General features: G+C 43.1%; 2 protein-coding genes and 4 non-coding genes across 6 annotated transcripts; 5 read left to right on the top strand and 1 right to left on the bottom strand.

The window, feature by feature from the left end:
• Positions 1-1,402, bottom strand: LOC117488203 (heat shock protein, alpha-crystallin-related, b11). The gene is made up of 2 exons (XM_034137004.1): positions 1,257-1,402; positions 1-721 (listed from the first exon to the last, which is right to left on the bottom strand). Exon 2 carries the CDS (start codon positions 705-707, stop codon positions 69-71), a length of 639 nt encoding a protein of 212 aa, XP_033992895.1. The 5' UTR covers positions 708-721; positions 1,257-1,402; the 3' UTR covers positions 1-68.
• Positions 1,403-2,352: 950 nt separating this feature from the next.
• On the top strand, positions 2,353-2,425 carry trnaa-agc. Its single transcript has one exon. It is a non-coding gene; the product is annotated as a tRNA-Ala (tRNA).
• A 572-nt stretch (positions 2,426-2,997) lies between these two features.
• Positions 2,998-6,890, top strand: LOC117488202 (early growth response protein 2b-like). The gene is made up of 3 exons (XM_034137003.1): positions 2,998-3,828; positions 4,990-5,297; positions 5,639-6,890. The coding sequence occupies exons 1-3, from the start codon at positions 3,642-3,644 to the stop codon at positions 6,008-6,010; spliced, it is 867 nt and encodes a 288-aa protein (XP_033992894.1). The 5' UTR covers positions 2,998-3,641; the 3' UTR covers positions 6,011-6,890.
• Positions 6,891-16,445: 9,555 nt separating this feature from the next.
• On the top strand, positions 16,446-16,518 carry trnav-cac. The gene has a single exon. It is a non-coding gene; the product is annotated as a tRNA-Val (tRNA).
• Positions 16,519-17,963: 1,445 nt separating this feature from the next.
• Positions 17,964-18,036, top strand: trnav-cac. Its single transcript has one exon. It is a non-coding gene; the product is annotated as a tRNA-Val (tRNA).
• A 218-nt stretch (positions 18,037-18,254) lies between these two features.
• Positions 18,255-18,326, top strand: trnad-guc. The gene has a single exon. It is a non-coding gene; the product is annotated as a tRNA-Asp (tRNA).
• The last annotated feature ends 808 nt before the right edge of the window (positions 18,327-19,134 follow it).

Raw genomic sequence — 19,134 nt, 5'->3', positions numbered from 1 at the left:
TCACATGGAATAATAACTTTATTATAAACATCTTATTGATATAAATGAAAGTGCAGGTAAATCAGGAACTACAAAGATATGTTATTAGACGGGATGCGTCGCTCGGGTCGGTTTTTCTCCGCTGAGTCGCTCTCTGAAGACGCGATGGCGGGCAGAACGTTGATGGGAACCAGCCTCTCCTTCCCATCATGCACTGCTCTCTCCCGGGGAGCCTGGATCTGCAGACGCCCCCCCGACAGAGAGCATCTGACGGCCTCCGGTTCGACGCCGTGGGGCAGGTCCAGCTCCTGCCTGAACTCCTGGCAGCAGGAAGAGAACGAGCCCTTCTCGTCGTCCGTCTTCTTCTCCGAGCGGCCGCTGACCCTCAGCTTCCTGCCGACCTGCGTGACCTCCAGCTCCTCGGGGTGAAACGCCGCCGTGTCCAGACTCAGAGAGAAGAGGCCGTCTCGCCACAGCTCCTGGAAGACGATGGGCTGGAACACAGCAGACGGCGAGGTGTGGTCGATCTGCTGGAAGATCCTCTGGTGCAGACGCTCCATGATCTCCATGTTCTGACGCATCTCCTGCAGGTGGCGCTGCATCTCCTGCTCCATGTGGAAGAAGATCGGCTGAACCTCGGGCCACAGGCGGCGAACCGGCCAATGAGCATCCAGGAAACACTGCATGGGGGGGGAGGCCGGCGGCGGGAAAACGCTGGGACACAACATCCTGTTTCCTGTTTCTGAGGAAGATCAGAAGAAGATTCAGAGAGAGACTGAGCTTCAGACTGTCCGACAACTGCTGCCCGATGCCTTATATACACACACACACACACACACACACACACACACACACACACACACACACACACACACACACAGTAATGCAGCTGGAACTTTCCATCTGTGTGTGTGTGTGTGTGTGTGTGTGTGTGTGTGTGTGTGTGTGTGTGTGTGTGTGTGTGTGTGTGTGTGTGTTGTGTGTGTGTGTGTGTGTGTGTGTGTGTGTGTGTGTGTGTGTGTGTGTGTGTGTGTGTGTGTGTGTCACAGTCTAAATGCAGCAGGTATTTCTGCAGCCTGCCGACACATGCCGATGGATCTCAGCTTTGTTCTATTTCTGCTGCAGGACATCATGACACACACACAACATGAGTCACTTTACAATTATTAACTATTACGACTATTCAAAAATGTTTTTGTGACAAGAGATGCTCAAAACTACACATTAGCAAACAATATGAGTGTCTATATGAGTCAATACTAACGGAGTTTACTCACAGGAGACGAAACCCAGACTCAAGAAGGTCATCGGATCTTTCCTCCGCTCTAAACGGTGAAATACACGTGGAAAAACCAAGAAACAAAGATGGTGACGACCAAAATCCAAGATGGTCCCAATGTGTTTATAACAAGATACGATAAATGTATTTATTCATTTCTTTGCGTTTTTCACTCAGTGTTGTTCTGATGGGTCGCCTTGTATTCGACAACATTTATAACAATTGTACTTTCCATTGCTCTGAACGTTTCAACAAGTGTCTTTAACAATATCTTTGAGTTGCTATAACATTTTATTTCACTTCTTCTGACCAGTCCCCCTTTTATTCAGAAGCTTTGCGTTGTACCCAGTGACTCTTCTCTCTTCAATACATATTTTAAAAGCTCACAGCAGCGTATTCATGTTCTGTAAACCTTAAAGACCCCTGAGACAAAAGAACAATTTGTGATATTGGGCTGATTAAATAAACTTTGATTGATGGATTTGGTGCAAGAAGTACATTCGCTTCAGAGCCCTCAAGAGCCAGATGGAAATGTTTATTAGCGTCAATAATGGTGTTGCTATTAAAGGTTTTGCTGCTCCCTAAAGCTCAGGAACAGGAGTGTAATGGATGGGATTTCTAACAGGGTTGAGATCTTTGATTTGAAGCTCTGCTCCACTAAAGCAGTGAGATCACAAACACATTTAACAAGCAGCACAATACTATCTGCCTCTTTAGCATACGGACACAGAAACACAATCAAAAATATATGTTAGTGAATGTGGAAACATATAATTAAGATTTATAATAATGTGTATTCTGTATTATTCTCAACTTTTATTTATTTATACATTCATTTATTTCCATATTTATTTATGCATTTATTTATTCTTGAATGTATTTATTCCTGTATTTATGTATTTGTTTCCTGACTCATTTAACAGCAGTTTGCCCGGTAATTAGTCAGCCTCCCGGTTTAGTTTGTCCGGTAATTAGTCAGCCTCTTCGGTAAAGTCTCCGACATAGTTTCCGTATTCTACTGACATCCAATCCTTCTTACGCAATAGTCTGTTAGGTGGTATAAATACCACCACTGTGTGTCTCATGTCGTCATCGGGGGATTAGCTCAAATGGTAGAGCGCTCGCTTAGCATGCGAGAAGTAGCGGGATCGATGCCCGCATCCTCCAGCGATACTTTTGTTTTTGTAACACTTTACGTCTTATCTGGAAAATAGAGTGATATAAACTACTATTTAATATGTTTTAAACCACCGTGATTAGGGTCAATTAAGCGCTCCTTAGTGTGTGTGTATTTAAACCAGTGGTCCATCAGGAGTCAAGGTTTGTAGAAACTGGTAAAATTTGTTTTTTTTGTTTTCAAATTGAAGGCAATAACCAAGCCTGGAAAGCAACTATAGTGCAGGGAATTAAAATGTGAGTTACAAAGAAGCATGAGTTTACATTTAATCTCATGGTTGTCCGTATGTAGACAGTAGAAAGGCATACTATATAAAGGTAAATATATAAAGGTAAGTAGAGACTGTATATAAAGTACCACAGACTATAATACAGACTGTATATATAAAAGTAAGTATTATAAACTGTATATATAAAGGTAAATACTAATACTTCGGCACAGTTCCTGGTCTCAGATCAGCTGACCGGAAAACCTCCCAAATAAGGCTTTAGGAAGTGATGACGTCGCTGTCCGACCTCCACGTGACACCGAGCCTTAAAAAACAAACTGATCCGGGCTGTGACGTGTCTCCGTGCTTCCGGTCATGTCTGCTATTTACTCCCGGTGACCGACTGCAGTCCTGCCGGGGAGGAGGCCCTCTCTCCGGGGGGGCTCCTGTTCCACACACCGGGAGCACCGGGAGCACCGCGAGCACCGGGAGCACCGGGAAACACCGGAGAGAGAGACTCCCCGCTGTGACCAAATATGGGCTTTCCGCTTGGACCGTGTTTGGGGATGTATACGTCACTCATCAGGAGTCTTTATAAAGCCGCGGAATCCTCCTGCACAAATTCAACACGTGAAAACACACACACCGACACCGACACACAAAGACCTATACACACCGACACACACTTAGTCTGAATAACATTTAAAACTCTATTTCAAATATGTTTGGAGCTTCACACACACAGCATGCACACACACTTCTTAATAACATTTAAAATCATGGCTATTTCAAATATGCTTGGAGCTTCACACATGCACACACACATGCACACACACACTTAGTCTGAATAACATTTAAAATAATTTTTCAAAAATTCCTGGAGCTTTGGATTTCTCCGGGCACTCCGAGCAGCAGCAACCCGGGAATAGCGCCTCTTTTTCGGGTTAGGAGTTGACTTTTTCGTCGGTCCGGAGTCGGACCCACCTCTCTCACGGAGGATGTTGTCAGCCCTGCAGCTGTCGGAGGCCGGCCTCCCGTCGCCCCTCTCCCCGCTGGAGGGGTACCTCTCCCGGCTGGAGGAGCTCCACTCACTGCTGCAGAACGCGGCCGCTGGAGGCTCTCTGTTGGCGGCCTCAGTAGCTCAGGGAGCCAGGGAGCAGAGCGCGGAGCTCCGGGAGCACGGAGGTGAGCAGAGAGAGAGACTCAGGCATCACATTTACTGTAAAACATTCAAGATACAAGGCTTCATCATCATGAGCTCAGCAGCTACAGTGGAGATATGGAGATGACAATCTGAAGTCCTCCTCCAACAGAGCAACACATAAAACAGATAAAATAGTGCAAGAGAGTGTTTGAGATGTGCAAGTAAATACAAATAAAATAGAAATAGTGCAAGAAGAGTCTGTATACAAGTAAATGGAATAATATAACTTTTTACTGGCACACATGCACATATATTATTATATTATATTATTCAGACTGTAACATATATTACAGTCTGAATGGAGCTGTTTTACATCCATCGTGCATTACATATAAAAGTGAGCAAGTAAAGAGAGACATGCAGGATAATATACATTTATGTGTTTTAGTCAGAAAAAGGAATATTTATATATGATCCTTATACTAGAGTTTTTGAGAAACAACAACAACAACAAGTGTAAATAATAAGTTTGAAAGATGGGTCAAAATGCAAAAAGAATAAATATGAATATTAGTTTAATAAGCAGATAAATAAAATGCAGTATTCATGTTTAAATATGAAGACTCAGTCAGCTGACCGGTTTCAGCCAATCACAGCAGACTTCCTGTTTACTGACTGGTGGAAATGTTATGATTCAAAAACAAGTTTATTTAATAAAGTTATAAAGAATGTCCGAATGCAAATTACCTCAAACTGAGCAACTGGTCCGTTAAACATGTGTTTCACAGACCATAACACACCTTAGTATCAGTATATCAGTATATAAGACGTAAGACTGTGCTTCCTGTCGGCCTGCGATGGTGAGCTGATATGTGTTACGTGTGTTTAATAAACCTTTCACACATTCAACGAAGAGAGCAGGCCTTTACACACGTCAACGCACGTCAAACAAAAGAGGCAAAACTCAGATAAAAGAATAACTTGCTCTTTCTGTGAAGGCTTGAATAACTTTTAGCCTCGTTGACGTCTTTCAGGTTTCATCTCTGTCTCTTTAGGAGGCACCGTGGGTATTGTAGTCCTTTATACCACTTTAAAGGACTACAATTCCCACACTACAGACGTCACGATTAGGCCCTAAGTACTGGCTCTAACATTATACTGATAATAAAGGATGACACTGACCCATCTCCTTCTCCTCTCAGACTGTCTGTCAGACCTGGAGCTCCTCCCCTCGTACAGCGGGCGCTTCTCATTCGAGCCCGCCAGCTTGTGGGCGGAGCCTCTGCTCAGCCTCATCACCGGATTGGTCAGCGTGGCTCCTCCTCCTCCTCACCCCTCGTCATCGCCATCATCATCATCATCATCATCGCTGCTGCCTCCTGAGCCAATCAGCTGTGGAGGAGACTCTTCTGTCTTCTCCCATTCGACAACGAGGTACACAATGACGCCCCCCTCTGATTCGCTGGTGTTCCCGTCAGAAGCCCCGCCCCCTTCCTACCCCGGCGTCCAGGTAAGATCAGATAAGATGATAAGTACTTTATTGATCCCAATGCAGCAGCATAAAAACACAAGGCATTGTACATTAACAATTAAAAGAATAAACAAGAAAGTAGAACATGTTGAATTACACATTTACTGTAACAAAACATCATTGTTGTAATAATAATAATTCATTACATTTTTATATTAGAGCGCTTTTTCAAGTGCTCAAAGCGCTTTGCATTACATATTAGACGTATTGGACATGTAAGAGTGAGTACTGTGGACCAAGTGAAGCACTGAATGGCCTCGTGTTGAAAGGTTCATTAAATAAACGTCGCCTCTTCTGACTTCCTTCTCCTCTCCTCACAGAAAGCCAACAGGAAGTGCAGGACTTCGCCGAAACATCGCCCGTTTTCCTGCCCGTCCGCCGGCTGCGAGCGCCGTTTCTCGCGCAGCGACGAGTTGACGCGTCACCTGCGCATCCACACGGGTCAGCGTCCGTTCAGCTGCCGCTTCTGCAGCCGCAGCTTCTCCCGCAGCGATCACATGACCACGCACGTGCGCACGCACACCGGAGAGAAACCCTTCAGATGCAGCGACTGCGGACGCAGCTTCGCCCGCAGCGACGAGCGCAAACGACACCTCAAGATCCACCAGAAGCAGCGGGATCGAACCAGCACAACCAACGCAGACGCCGTATCATCGCCCCCCACGGACGCTCCTGCGCCGGGCTTTTTATAGCGCTTTTCCCATGGATGTATAATAAGAACTGGATACAGCAGAGCGGACAGAAGGACACGTGTAAAGACAAACACAATGACGTCACAGCAGCTGCAGTACCACCGTTCGGCCTCTAGGATCTACTATGGCTCGGATTTTGTAAAGGCACTTGAATAAGCAAACTAAAGATAGTATTGAGTCCCAGAAGCTGTTTGGACGCCACAGACCTGCTGTGGCTGGGAGGGCTCAGACTTCTGACCTCAGACTGAAGTTTAACCAGAAACTTTGAAAAAGAAACGGTATTTGTTGTTCCCGCAGTGACCACAGGGGGCGCTGTTCCTGAAGAAAGACTTGTGTAAAGACACTTGAATAAGCAAAATAAAGGTAGTATCTTTGGGCCAAAATGACGTCATAGAAGCTGCAGTACCACCGTTTGGCCTCGAGGACGTTTCTGTGGCTTAGGAGGTCTTGGACTTCTGACCCTCAGACTGAAATTGAACCAAAAACTCTGAAAAATAAATGTTTATTTCAGCGTTGTTTGTTCACGGAGGTTCAGTTTGAGCCTCGCCAGCCTCCGTACCTGAGGGTCCTCCCGTAGCAGAGCCTGTACCTGAGGGTCCTCCCGTAGCAGAGCCTGTACCTGAGGGTCCTCCCGTAGCAGGGCCTGTACCTGAGGGTCCTCCCGTAGCAGAGCCTGTACCTGAGGGTCCTCCCGTAGCAGAGCCTGTACCTGAGGGTCCTCCCGTAGCAGAGCCTGTACCTGAGGCTGATCTCTATCCACCTGCTTCCCCTCTAACACAAAGAGAATATAATGTCCAATACGCTGACGCATGGTCACTTATTATTGAGAGGAAACTGTTTACTCTTTGCTTTAATACAAAATAAAAGTTTCTAAAAAATATCTTTTCACACATTTTTCAACAAGTGTGTGTGTGTGTGTGTGTGTGTGTGTGTGTGTGTGTGTGGTGTGTGTGTGTGTGTGTTGTGTGTGTGTGTGTGTGTGTGTGTGTGTGTGTGTGTGTGTGTGTGTGTGTGTGTGTGTGTGTGTGTTGTGTGTGTGTGTGTGATGTGTGTGTGTGTGTGTGTGTGTGTGTGTGTGTGTGTGTGTGTGTGTGGTGTGTGTGGGTGTGTGTGTGTGTTGGTGTGTTGTGTGTGGTGTGTTGTGTGTGTGTGTGGTGTGTGTGTGTGTGTGTGTGTGTGTGTGTGTGATCAGACGCTGTCACCAGCTCTGCCCAAATATGGCATTTCCTGTCTCTGCAGCGGACGTCCTAACACCCAAACAAGGAGCTTCCAGCTGACAGGACGCCTGGAGTGTGTGTGTGTGTGTGTGTATGAGGTAATAACTCGGAGGACAGGGCCAGCAGGTTGGACTGGAGTGTGTGTGTGCATTTATATTTTAATTACGTTTTCAGATTGCAAGTAAAAGGTAAATACACACACACACACACTCCAGTGTATTACCTGTAGGTGTACACATAGCGCTGGAGCATACAAAGACACAGAAAGAGGAATACGTAGCAAACTAATATCAGAATAGGAGTGAGATTATTACAACAAACAATATCTAAAAATTAGGGCTGTCAGTCGATTAAAATATTTAATCGCGATTAATCGCATGATTGTCCATAGTTAATCGCGATTAATCGCAAATTAATCGCACATTTTTTATCTTCTAAATGTACCTTAGAGGGATATCTTTCAAGTTTTTAATACTCTTATCAAAATATGAGTGGACAAATATGCTTTATATGTTTGTTTATTATCATTTGAACAATGACAAATATTCTCATGAATATTAAACACAACAACCTGAACATTACAAATATTCGCCTCAATTCAACCTGGAACCTCTCTCATACAATAATACTGTGTGTGTGTGTGTGTGTGTGTGTGTGTGTGTGTGTGTGTGTGTGTGTGTGTGTGGTGTGTGTGTGTGTGTGTGTGTGTGTGTGTGTGTGTGTGTGTGTGTGTGTGTGTGTGTGTGTGTGTGTGTGTGTGTGTGTGTGTGTGTGTGTGTGTGTGTGTGTGTGTGTGTGTGTGTGTGTGTGTGTGTGTGTGTGTGTGTGTGTGTGTGTGTGTGTGTGTGTGTGTGTGTGTGTGGAGACACTGTGATGGATCGTTGGAGCTATGTGCAGCTCAAGGCATATATGCTCCAACGGGAGCTGCCTGGACGCTGCAATCATGTTGCGCGTACTATCCGTGCTGAGTGTGCTGACTTTTCGTACAATGTCCCACTGTCTGGCTACCTGCATAAAGTCAAGTGCTCGGCGCAGTTGTCGGCGAAATGTCATTGAAACAGCTCCTTATATCCGTTAGCGCAGCTAGCTAGCACCAGATGCTAACAACAACAACAACAACAACACGTAAGGTGTGCCTCGCTCGCGCGAGTCGCACCACACATACACACTCCCTCCCGGTCCTCCCGATGGCCAGTCCGGGCCTGCCAGTGAGCGTGGAAGTGTGGTCTGCCACAAGCGGGCGGTAGGAGCTGGGGCTGTCAGCATCAGCTTGTCGATGGTATTTTAAACTCAATGCGCTCTGAAACTACGGCGGCCGAGGACAAAAAATACACATGCGTTAATCGCGTTAAAATAATTAGTGGCGTTAATTTTTTTTTGCGTTAACGCGTTATTAACGCGTTAACTTGACAGCCCTACTAAAAATACTATATACTGCATTTAAAGTGGAGAGCGGATGAAAGAGGTCGTGTGGAGATGTGCAGCATGGAGCAGAGCGCTGCAGACACAGAGTGCACTTCAGAGCCAGGGGAGACAAAGATAAACACATCATATTCTGTGTTGGACAGATAAGGAACTGTCCACATCAAGAAACAGCACGAGCAACGCAAAGAGACACCTAGTGACTTTCTCTGCGTCTGCTAGGCTGCCTGCACCCCGAGGAGTTAAGAGAGTCGGGGGGTGATGTTGAGGGTGAGGTCAACACACCTCCACTTTGTGATGCGAGTCTGAGGTGAGAGCCAAAGCAGCTCTGGAGCTGGTGCACACGTAGCAGGACCCATAGAGAGGGCTTTAGGTACGCTCTGTCATTCACAGACCAGTGTTTGTGTATTTCCTTAACGACAAGAGTGACACAGAGTAAGCAACAGAGAGACTGCTGTGCGATACAGCCCCATGCGGGAGAGATGTTTCAGGGTCAGACAACGGCACAGAGTTCACAGGAAACATTACCAAGCACTAATAAGATAAGACCAGTGGCGGCGCCAGAGACTTTCTCTAGGGGTGCTGTGGGGTAGCTTCACGTTTCATAGAGGGCGCCCAAACATTTAGGGTTTCCCATTAATGTACCAGCTACAGTGGAATGTTCTACTGCAACACTCCCCACACACACACACACACACACACACACACACACACACACACACACACACACACACACACACACAGTGTACCTGCGACTGTTACAATGAAGGCTCAATAATCAGCTCATGGCATATAGGTGTAAGCAGGGGTAAAGTGCTATTTTTACAAGTGGGGAGTGGACCTCACATAGGGGGGTCCTCACCTCCTCTAGGGGGGTCCTCACCTCCTCTAGGGGGGTCCTCACCTCCTCTAGGGGGGTCTGGGGGCATGCTCCCCCGGGAAGATTTTTTTCAAAGCATGAATCTGGTGCACTCTGAGAGCAACAACAGAGATCTACGGATCCATCTCTCAACATATGAAACAGAACTGGAAACAGATTTACTTTTTCTTTATGGATATTTTACAAATCACTCCCCTTTCAAACTGTATTCTTGTTTTACTGTCATATAGTATGTCAAACCTGTTTTTCATTTATTCTCTTATTGTTTTATACCTATAATGATCATATAAACGTATGCCTCGGAAATACTTGTTTACATAAATCGTGACCAAACCGTTTGAGACCCACTGAGATAACTTAGACTAATAATAATGTGTTCCATTTATAAGACTAAAGTGAACTATGGCTACCCCCTAGCGCCCCCCTAGCGCCCCCCTGGCGCCCCCACTGGACAAGACATGAAAAGTCAGCACCGTATTCCCCACATCAAAATGGCACTGCTGAGAGGAATTGGCGCACTCTTTTTGACATCAGGTGCATGCTTACAGAAAAGTGGCCCATGCAGTACAGACAGCAGCTGGAGTAAGGAAAGCCTTACTGCATGCTGACAGGTAGACGGCCTGACCTGTCCAGAATGCACACGTTTGGCTCAGTGAGCTATGCCTATAAGCAAGACCAAAATAATCTGGACTCGAGGTGTGAAGAGGGATGTTTGTTGGATATGACAAAAAGAGTCCAGCCTACATGGTCTAATGTCCCTCACAGTGGAAAGGTGTAACGTCTAGACTAGTGAAGTTTGTGATCAATGCAGAGAGAGAGACAGAAAGCGTCTCTGATGATGACTTTGAGATACAGAACAAATCAAGCAGGATACTAACGTTGGTCCAGTATCTATACCTGTGGTGACAGAGACAGGAGACGCCAGAGGTTGAGCGGAAGGGCGTTACCCTTCAAGAGAGAGGAAGGAGCCAGCTGTGACAGTGTGAAGAGAGTGAGGACCAGCTACTGACCAATGGGGACTATTGTTACAGATTCATGTGCAACATCCTCTTCTTCATGTCTCTTCTTCATCAACATGTGTCCCCTCTTCTTCATGTCTCTTCTTCATCAACATTGTGTCCCCTCTTTTCCTGTCCTTCTCATCAACATGTGTCCCCTCTTCTTCATGTCTCTTCTTACATCAACATGTGTCCCCTCTTCTTCATGTCTCTTCTACATCAACATGTGTCCCCTCTTCTTCATGTCTCTTCTACATCAACATGGTGTCCCCCTCTCTTCATGTCTCTTCTACATCAACATGTGTCCCCTCTTCTTCATGGTCTCTTCTACATCAACATGTGTCCCCTCTTCTTTCATGTCTCTTCTCATCAACATGTGTCCCCTCTTCTTCATGTCTCTTCTTCATCAACATGTGTCCCCTCTTCTTCATGTCTCTTCTTACATCAACAGTGTCCCCTCTTCTTCATGTCCTCTTCTATCATCAACATGTGTCCCCTCTTCTTCATGGTCTCTTCTACAATCAACATGTGTCCCCTCTTCTTCATGTCTCTTCTTCATCAACATGTGTCCCCTCTTCTTCATGTCTCTTCTTCATCAACATGTGTCCTCCTCTTCTCATGTCTCTTCTTACATCACCATGTGTCCCCTCTTCTTCATGTCTCTTCTTCATCAACATGTGCCCCCTCTTCCTTCATGTCTCTTCTTCATCAACATGTGTCCCCTCTTCTCATGTCTCTTCTTCATCAACATGGTGTCCCCTCTTCTTCATGTCTCTTCTTCATCAACATGTGTCCCCTCTTCTTCATGGTCTCTTCTTCATCAACATGTGTCCCCTCTTCTTCATGTCTCTTCTACATCAAACATGTGTCCCCTCTTCTCCATGTCTCTTCTTCATTCAACATGTGTCCCCTCTTCTTCATGTCTCTTCTTCATCAACATGTGTCCCCTCTTCTTCATGTCTCTTCTACATCAACATGTGTCCCCTCTTCTCCATGTCTCTTCTACATCAACATGTGTCCCCTCTTCTCCATGTCTCTTCTTCATCAACATGTGTCCCCTCTTCTTCATGTCTCTTCTTCATCAACATGTGTCCCCTCTTCTCCATGTCTCTTCTTCATCAACATGTGTCCCCTCTTCTTCATGTCTCTTCTTCATGTCTCTTCTTCATGTCTCTTCTTCATCAACATGTGTCCCCTCTTCTTCATGTCTCTTCTTCATGTCTCTTCTTCATGTCTCTTCTACATCAACATGTGTCCCCTCTGTGGAAAGAGACTCTGAAAGTTTCAGGAACAAAGATTCTCTCTCTTTTTGATCCATTTCTATAAAAACCCTGTCTGAAAATGAGCTGATCAGATTTTGGCCACTTGATGATGTCATCACGATGTTTTGTCTTGTGTAACCATTAGCCAATCAGCAACCAAGGTAACCCCCCCCCCCCACCTTATCACCTGAATCTCCTCCTAGAGCACCATTGAGTTCTTTGTAACCAAATCTCTCTCAGAGGGGCGTGGGGAGGGGCTCCTTATTTTCATCTAAAGTAACAGACAGAGAATCAGCACTTTGGAAACAGGGCTGAAACAGAGGGGATTATGGGTAATGCTGCAATGATCTGTTTGGTGTTTCAGCCAATCAGAGACAGGCTCTGGATATATCTGAGACCTGGGATATATTGATGAGAAGCTGAAACTTCATCTGAGTCAAAACAATGGAGAGGAAATGCAGTCGCTAAAAGAGAATGACACATTCATCCTGACCAACGCACCTGAAGGTGAGAAAGGGGTAAATGGGTGTATGATGTCAAAAGCAATATTGACGGGTCCGAGAGATACAAGGCACGTCAGAAGAGGGGGGACAACTATGATGAGACATGTCCACCTCCCCCTAACCTCACCAGTATCAGAGTGTGGATCAGCAGCACAGGAACATCTGGTTTCACACCAACTGGATGCTGAGACTGCTTCCCTACATGCACCAATAGACCGTGAGATGTACATGGAACAGCCAGAAGGTTCAGAGGTCAAATCCAGTGAAGGTGAAAGGTTGGTGTACGAGCTAGAACAGTCACTATATGAAACATCCTTAAACAGTCAGAACGACATGCTGCATGAGTATCTGAGTGAACACGAGTTCCTACAGAACCCTGCTGACCATGGTGTGTACACAAAGGACACAGAAAACTGGAAGGTGATAATGATAGTATTAGTTGATGACATAATCATTGCAGCTAGTGATAACAATGCATGGAGAGTTGTGAAAGAGATGCTCACAGCTACATTCAGGATGAAAGGGGAAACTAAAACATTCCTCAAACTGATTCACGTATAAAGATGTCACAGAAGAAATATGTGAACATACTTGACAGGTTTAACATGCAGGATTGTAAACCAAGAGCGACACCTTGTGAGCAAAACCTGAACTACACAGATGATGCTGTACCGATGGAGGATGTTAGAATGTACAGAGAGGCAGTAGGTAGTCTGATCTATGGCTGCGTGCACGAGGCCTGAGCCGACAGAAGAGCAAGGGACACATGTACTGAGATATCTGAAAGGTACAATGGAAAAGGAACTGTGCTACCGGAGATGTAGCAGTGCAAAACTGGGCTTACACAGCGATGCAGATTGGGCTGCTGATCTAACGGACAGACGTATGTTAGCCTTAATGAGAGCGGGCCAACTGTTGCTTTATCCACGTGTGAAGCCGAGTAACTGGCTCTAGCAGCTACTATGTGCAGGAGTGTATGGACCTAATACTAGAGGGCATCGACCAATGTGAATACACACTACCTAAGATTTACGAAGACAGCCAGGGGACAATAGCGTTAGCAAAGAATCCTGTTAACAGACGGAGAGCATGTCGACATTAAGCATCGCTTTCTGAGGTCAACTGTGGAAGAGGGAAAACAAGTTTGGTTTATTGTTGACAGACCAGATGGGGGCAGATGTGATGACAAAACCTGCACCAAATAAGCCGCAAATGCTCAAAAGTTTTCTGTTTTCTGATGTTAGTTGGTGATTTCCCTCTGAGATACAACTATAAGTAAGATGTTTTGACTTAACAAGATGATGCATTGTCTAAAAACAAGACCCTATATCTCACTGCAGATATACCGTATAGAGGCTACCACACGGAGCCGTTGGACCCCCCAGAGCGCTCCGTTCCCAGATCTATCCACCTTTGGACCCGTTGTCGTTTGCAGGGTCCTTTTCTATCGTTTCGTTACGGCGTCGTGTAGCAAAAAGGGCTATACGCAAGAGAAATATGCGGATACAACCCGTTTTCGTTCCCGTGGGGCCGGGGCCTTACTTCAAAGAAGACAGTTTTAAGTAATTTATACTGTTGTAGAGCCGATGAATGGGAGTCGGAGGCGGCGTGTTCAGTATGGAACTCCACACTTTATTTTCCATTAGGTTTACAGAGGAAAGAATAACTTGCTACCTGCTACTGTCAAGCTAGAATGATAACCACAACAAGGTACACTCTCTGACAGGTCCGTGGTGCAACACACACTATATACCACGGTGAATTATGTCCCGTAATGTTCCACCACACTGTATAACATCTTGCCCAACACTGCAGGAGAGACACTAAATTACTAATACAACCTCAACATCAGCAGGAGAGACACTAAATACTAATACAACCTCAACGTCAGCAGGAGAGACACTAAATACTAATACAACCTCAACATCAGCAGGAGAGGCTCTTCGTGTGATTTCATTTTCATATAGTTTGTGTTTCATTTTTATTTAATGGTATTTTACCTTACTGCACTTTAGTGACATTGCAATCAATTATTTCCAAGCATCTGATAAAATGAGAGATAATGAAGTTGTAAGGTAATATTATATTTTAACTGTAGGCCTACTATGTATTATCAAGGGTGTAACTTTGGTTTGAGAAGTGGGGGGGACACAAAACAGGGGGTCCTCCGCAATGAAATATTTTCTCAATTTAATTCCATTTCCTGCCTTTCTACAAATATATTAGGGACTATAGTGTTAACAAATCCAAGAAAAATGTGTAGTGTATATAATGAGTGTGCACACTTATCTAGTATACTATCCTATCCATGTGAACCTGTTTTATTTGTGATTACCTGACATCCTCTAGGGGGGTCCGGGGGCATGCACCCCGGGAAGATTTGTTTCTTTAAATTGAAGTTGAATGCATCAATCTGGTGCACTTTGAGGGCAACATTAAGAGATTTATGGATACAGTTCTCAACACTCATATGAAACAGAACTGTATATATTTCAATAATCAAAAAGCCATTAGAATATGCTCACAACCAATAACAAATCATTGATAAACTCCTCTCTCCTATCTTTATCTTACCTAGTCTGTATTTTTTCTTTTTATTTATGCATATTTGACTAATCACTCCCCTTTCAAACTGTGTTTTTTATTTTTGTACTGTACACATTGGAAGGATTTCTTAACTTATTTTATATACAACTATATATTACATAGATGGAAATATTTGTTTACATAGATGACCAAACCGTTTGAGACCCACTGAGATAACTAGACTAAAGTTTACAACCTAATCACTCAGAGAGTCCTTTACCTCCCTGAGCTGACGTTATCTCTCTCAGTCCGACAGGAGAGGACTCTCCCTCTCCTTATTGTTGAAACAGCTTCTAATCTCCGTTAGCTCCGAGCTAGCACCAGATGCTAACAACAACCCCCGTAACTCTCTATGTCTCTCTCTCTCTGTCTCTCTCTCTTTCTATCTCTCTCTCACAAGATGCGCTCGTGCCACACACACACACAGACGCTCCTCCGTGACGATGACCGCTTGCGTAAAAAAAAAAAAAAAAAAAAAATTAAAAAGTGGGGGGGACACATATGGGATTTTGAAAAGTGGGGGGGACATGTCCCCCCTGTCCCCAGTGGAAATTACGCCCATGTGTATTATTGTATTGACCTGTACTTAAATCATGTTTTATAATAGTTTGTGTGATGGAGACGATGCAATGTGTTGAGTGTTTATTGATTGTTGTTTACCTGCCTAAAGACTGCAGATGGAAATGAGCTATTAGCTCTAATCTGGCATAATCCATCTCTTCTCTTTCTGAGATGAATGTATTTGTCTGCATGGTCCTTATAAATACATAATAACAACTGCAGGTGGCTGAGACGCAGCATCGTGTCTGCACACTACCCTGAAACACCACCGAAGAAGAAGAGTCGGGAGGAGCAGCTCTCACCTGTATACACGTGGGCTTATTCTAAATTCCCTTTCCACGGGAATCTGAGTTTTAACTTCCAAACTAAACTTTCTTCAGACTCTTTCCAGCAGCAGGTGAGTTTTTAGGCACTTTTAAAAAAGCTTTTCAGTAGCTATTGTGATGCTAATTGGCTCTATTGGCATGTTAGCATCACGAGCTAGCACGTGTTGCGGTGGAAACGGAACCCCTGCAATTAGGAGTCCGGTCACGTCGTCCGCTCAACACGTGTTTCTTTAGTATAGTGCGTTATGACAATAATAATAGCTTATTTACCGGTTTTTATTACATGTTTTAGCCTGGGTTTGAACGGCAGTTGTATTTAAGGCTAAACTTAAGTTTGACCGTTAATTCTCTACGGGTGTCATATATTTTTGGCCACAAGCGGGATTTGGGGGGCGCTGTTCCCCCGTTTGGGCAGAATAAAGGAGACCCCGTTTTCATGTAGCAGCAGCAGAATACACTGATTACTGAATAAAGATAACTGATAACTGAGTAGAGATGTATCGTTTCTTCAGCAGGTACGTTTTTTAACTTTTTAAAAAACTTTTCAGCAGCTGTTGAGTCGCTTATAGGCTCCGTTATCGTGTTAGGCATCAGCAGTTCGCTGGTGTTGCGGCGAGAACTGATGCCGTGTTATTATGTGAGCAAATAAATTGCCTGGTCACGTGATCTCCTCATCATCAGTTTCCGTAGTGTAGTGGTTATCACGTTCGCCTCACACGCGAAAGGTCCCCGGTTCGAAACCGGGCGGAAACATGTTTATGGTAAATGTAAGCGTTTTGTAAGAATTTATAGAGAAATGATCTTCACTTAAAACTCCACTAATATAAGATTAAGGAGGACGGAACATTACATAAGTGTACATTTTAATAAATACAGAAATACATAATTATATATTCAAATGGTTACATTCATAAATAAAATGATAAATATATTTATATGGAAATAAATAAAAGTTGAGAATAAAACACACATTTATGTTTGTTTTGTAAACATTTATAGAGACATTATCTTCACTTCGTCTGTTTCCGTACTGCTGCTCAGTCTTACTTATAAAGACGTTTTTTAAGCAGTTTTTTAGGTTATATTTTCTGAACTTGTTAAGCTTAAGCGCTCTCCTTTTCAATATTTCTGTAATTGCTTTCTCCTGAACTGGCACAGGTTCGAAACCGCGCGGAAACTGGGTTTTAAAGTATTTTTTGTAAATCAGGAAGGAAAATATATATATATATATATATATATATATATATATATATATATCTATATATATATATATATATATATATATATATATATATATATATATATATACGGTACAGAAATATAAGTTTAATGACTTTAGAAAGAGCAGTACTAAGTGAAAATAACTTGCTTACAGCTTATTTACGGGTATTTATAACATGTTTCATCCCTTAACTTTTACCGTTCATTCTCTATGGTAGTTCTTATCACTACGGGTGTCATATATATTTGGCCACAAGCGTGAATTGGGAGGCGCTGTTTCCCCGTTTGGCAGAATAAAGGAGACCCTGTTTTCAGCAGAATAAAGATCACGGTTTATTACTAGTTATTGATCACTGATTATTTATTACTGATTACAAAGTAATGATTTAAGATAACTGCTTATTGATTGCAGAATTTACAGAATACTGATTACTGGTTATTGATGACAGAATACTGATTTATGGTTATTGATGACTGGTTATTGATTACAGAATACTGATTACTGGTTATTGATTACAGATTACTTATTGCTGATTACAGAATACTTCTTACTACTTATTGATTACTAGTTATTGATAACAGAATACTGATGACTGGTTATTGAGTACAGATGACTTGGCCGATTGCAGAATACTCTTTACTGGTAATTGACTACAGAATATTGATTACTGGTTATTGATTACAGATTACTTATAGCTGATTGCAGAAAACAGATTATTTATTACTGATTACAGATTTCAAATAGCTGATGTTTACTGGTTATAGGTTAGCAGCTAAACACTATGAAATCCATGTAAGCTTAATTTTTCTTTGACATTTATAAATCTTTTATCTTCGCTTAGCAGGAACGGAGCAATACTTCCCACTTTCTGTGTTGGTTTGTGATCCTGATGTCTATCTATTCATATCTTTCCTGCTGTAACCTACCGTACAGTATACGTGTTAAATTTGGTTATTTCATTGCTCGTCATATGTAAGTTTCCGTAGTGTAGTGGTTATCACGTTCGCCTCACACGCGAAAGGTCCCCGGTTCGAAACCGGGCGGAAACACATTTTGTTTAGTTGAAACTGATTAAAAGAGTTAAAATATGTTTTTTTGCTTTATTACGAAAGACATTTACAACATTAACATTATGCCATTTGATAATTAACTTCCAAATGTCTTTATTTGTTTCCTGGTTGTGCTTTGTCTGTAAACAGCGCCACTCATGCATAGACTTCCATGTAATGGTATAAGAAGGTACTGCAACAGATGTCATTCATACCAGTCCTCGTTAGTATAGTGGTCAGTATCCCCGCCTGTCACGCGGGAGACCGGGGTTCAATTCCCCGACGGGGAGGTATACACTTTTTTTTCCTCACATTTATAATGTTCTGTTCATCTATTAGGTCCCACGGAGCTTCCCACAGGGTCAGATCACAAAAAATAGCGAATTATAAAAATATCCAAATGTTGCTATACGAAAGCTTAAAGGTCCTTAAAGGTCTGTAATGTATACGCAATACGAGAAATCACATAATTACCCATGAATAAGTAGAAAAATAGGAATAAAATGAATACTGAAATAAGACAATCCTGAATTAGACGTTTACATTTGTATTTAGATGAAGATAGCTGACTAGATAAATGCATAAATACATTAAACAGGACACAGATAATAAGAAACACAGTCTTGTAAAACTTCGGCATATATTTATTTATTTTAATGAGCTGAGAACTCATAAATTACGGTGAACAAAGATGAGCAATACATTTAGTAAATCTGTATTAATCCAGTCAGCTGCTGGGGCTTTGGCAAAATTCACAAGGTGTGGCGCTCTCGTGTTGCTTAAGGATGAATGCTAAGCTATAACTAGAAAATGCATTTCCTGCAGAAAATGCGTGCGAATGCTGTAAACTGTGAACATTTGTGGCTGAATTTAGCTGAAAATGCAGAAAAAGCTGAATATGTTATTAGCTGAATGGTAGCTGCTTTTAGCTACACAAATGCAGAAAAAGCTTAATATTTAAAAGAAAAGGTTTAAATAATGTAATAGTTGAATGGTTTCTGCAGCTGAAAATAGGCTGAAGGAGTTAAATATCAGATGTAAGTAGTAGTGAATGAATTTGTATTAAGAAGAGAAAAGAAAGTAAAAAGGCTTGGGAAA

The sequence above is a fragment of the Trematomus bernacchii genome, unplaced genomic scaffold (assembly GCF_902827165.1).
Source record: "Trematomus bernacchii unplaced genomic scaffold, fTreBer1.1, whole genome shotgun sequence".
NCBI lineage: Eukaryota > Metazoa > Chordata > Actinopteri > Perciformes > Nototheniidae > Trematomus > Trematomus bernacchii.
Note: the sequence above shows the minus strand (reverse complement) of the source record. Positions and strands in the feature narration are given on the sequence as shown.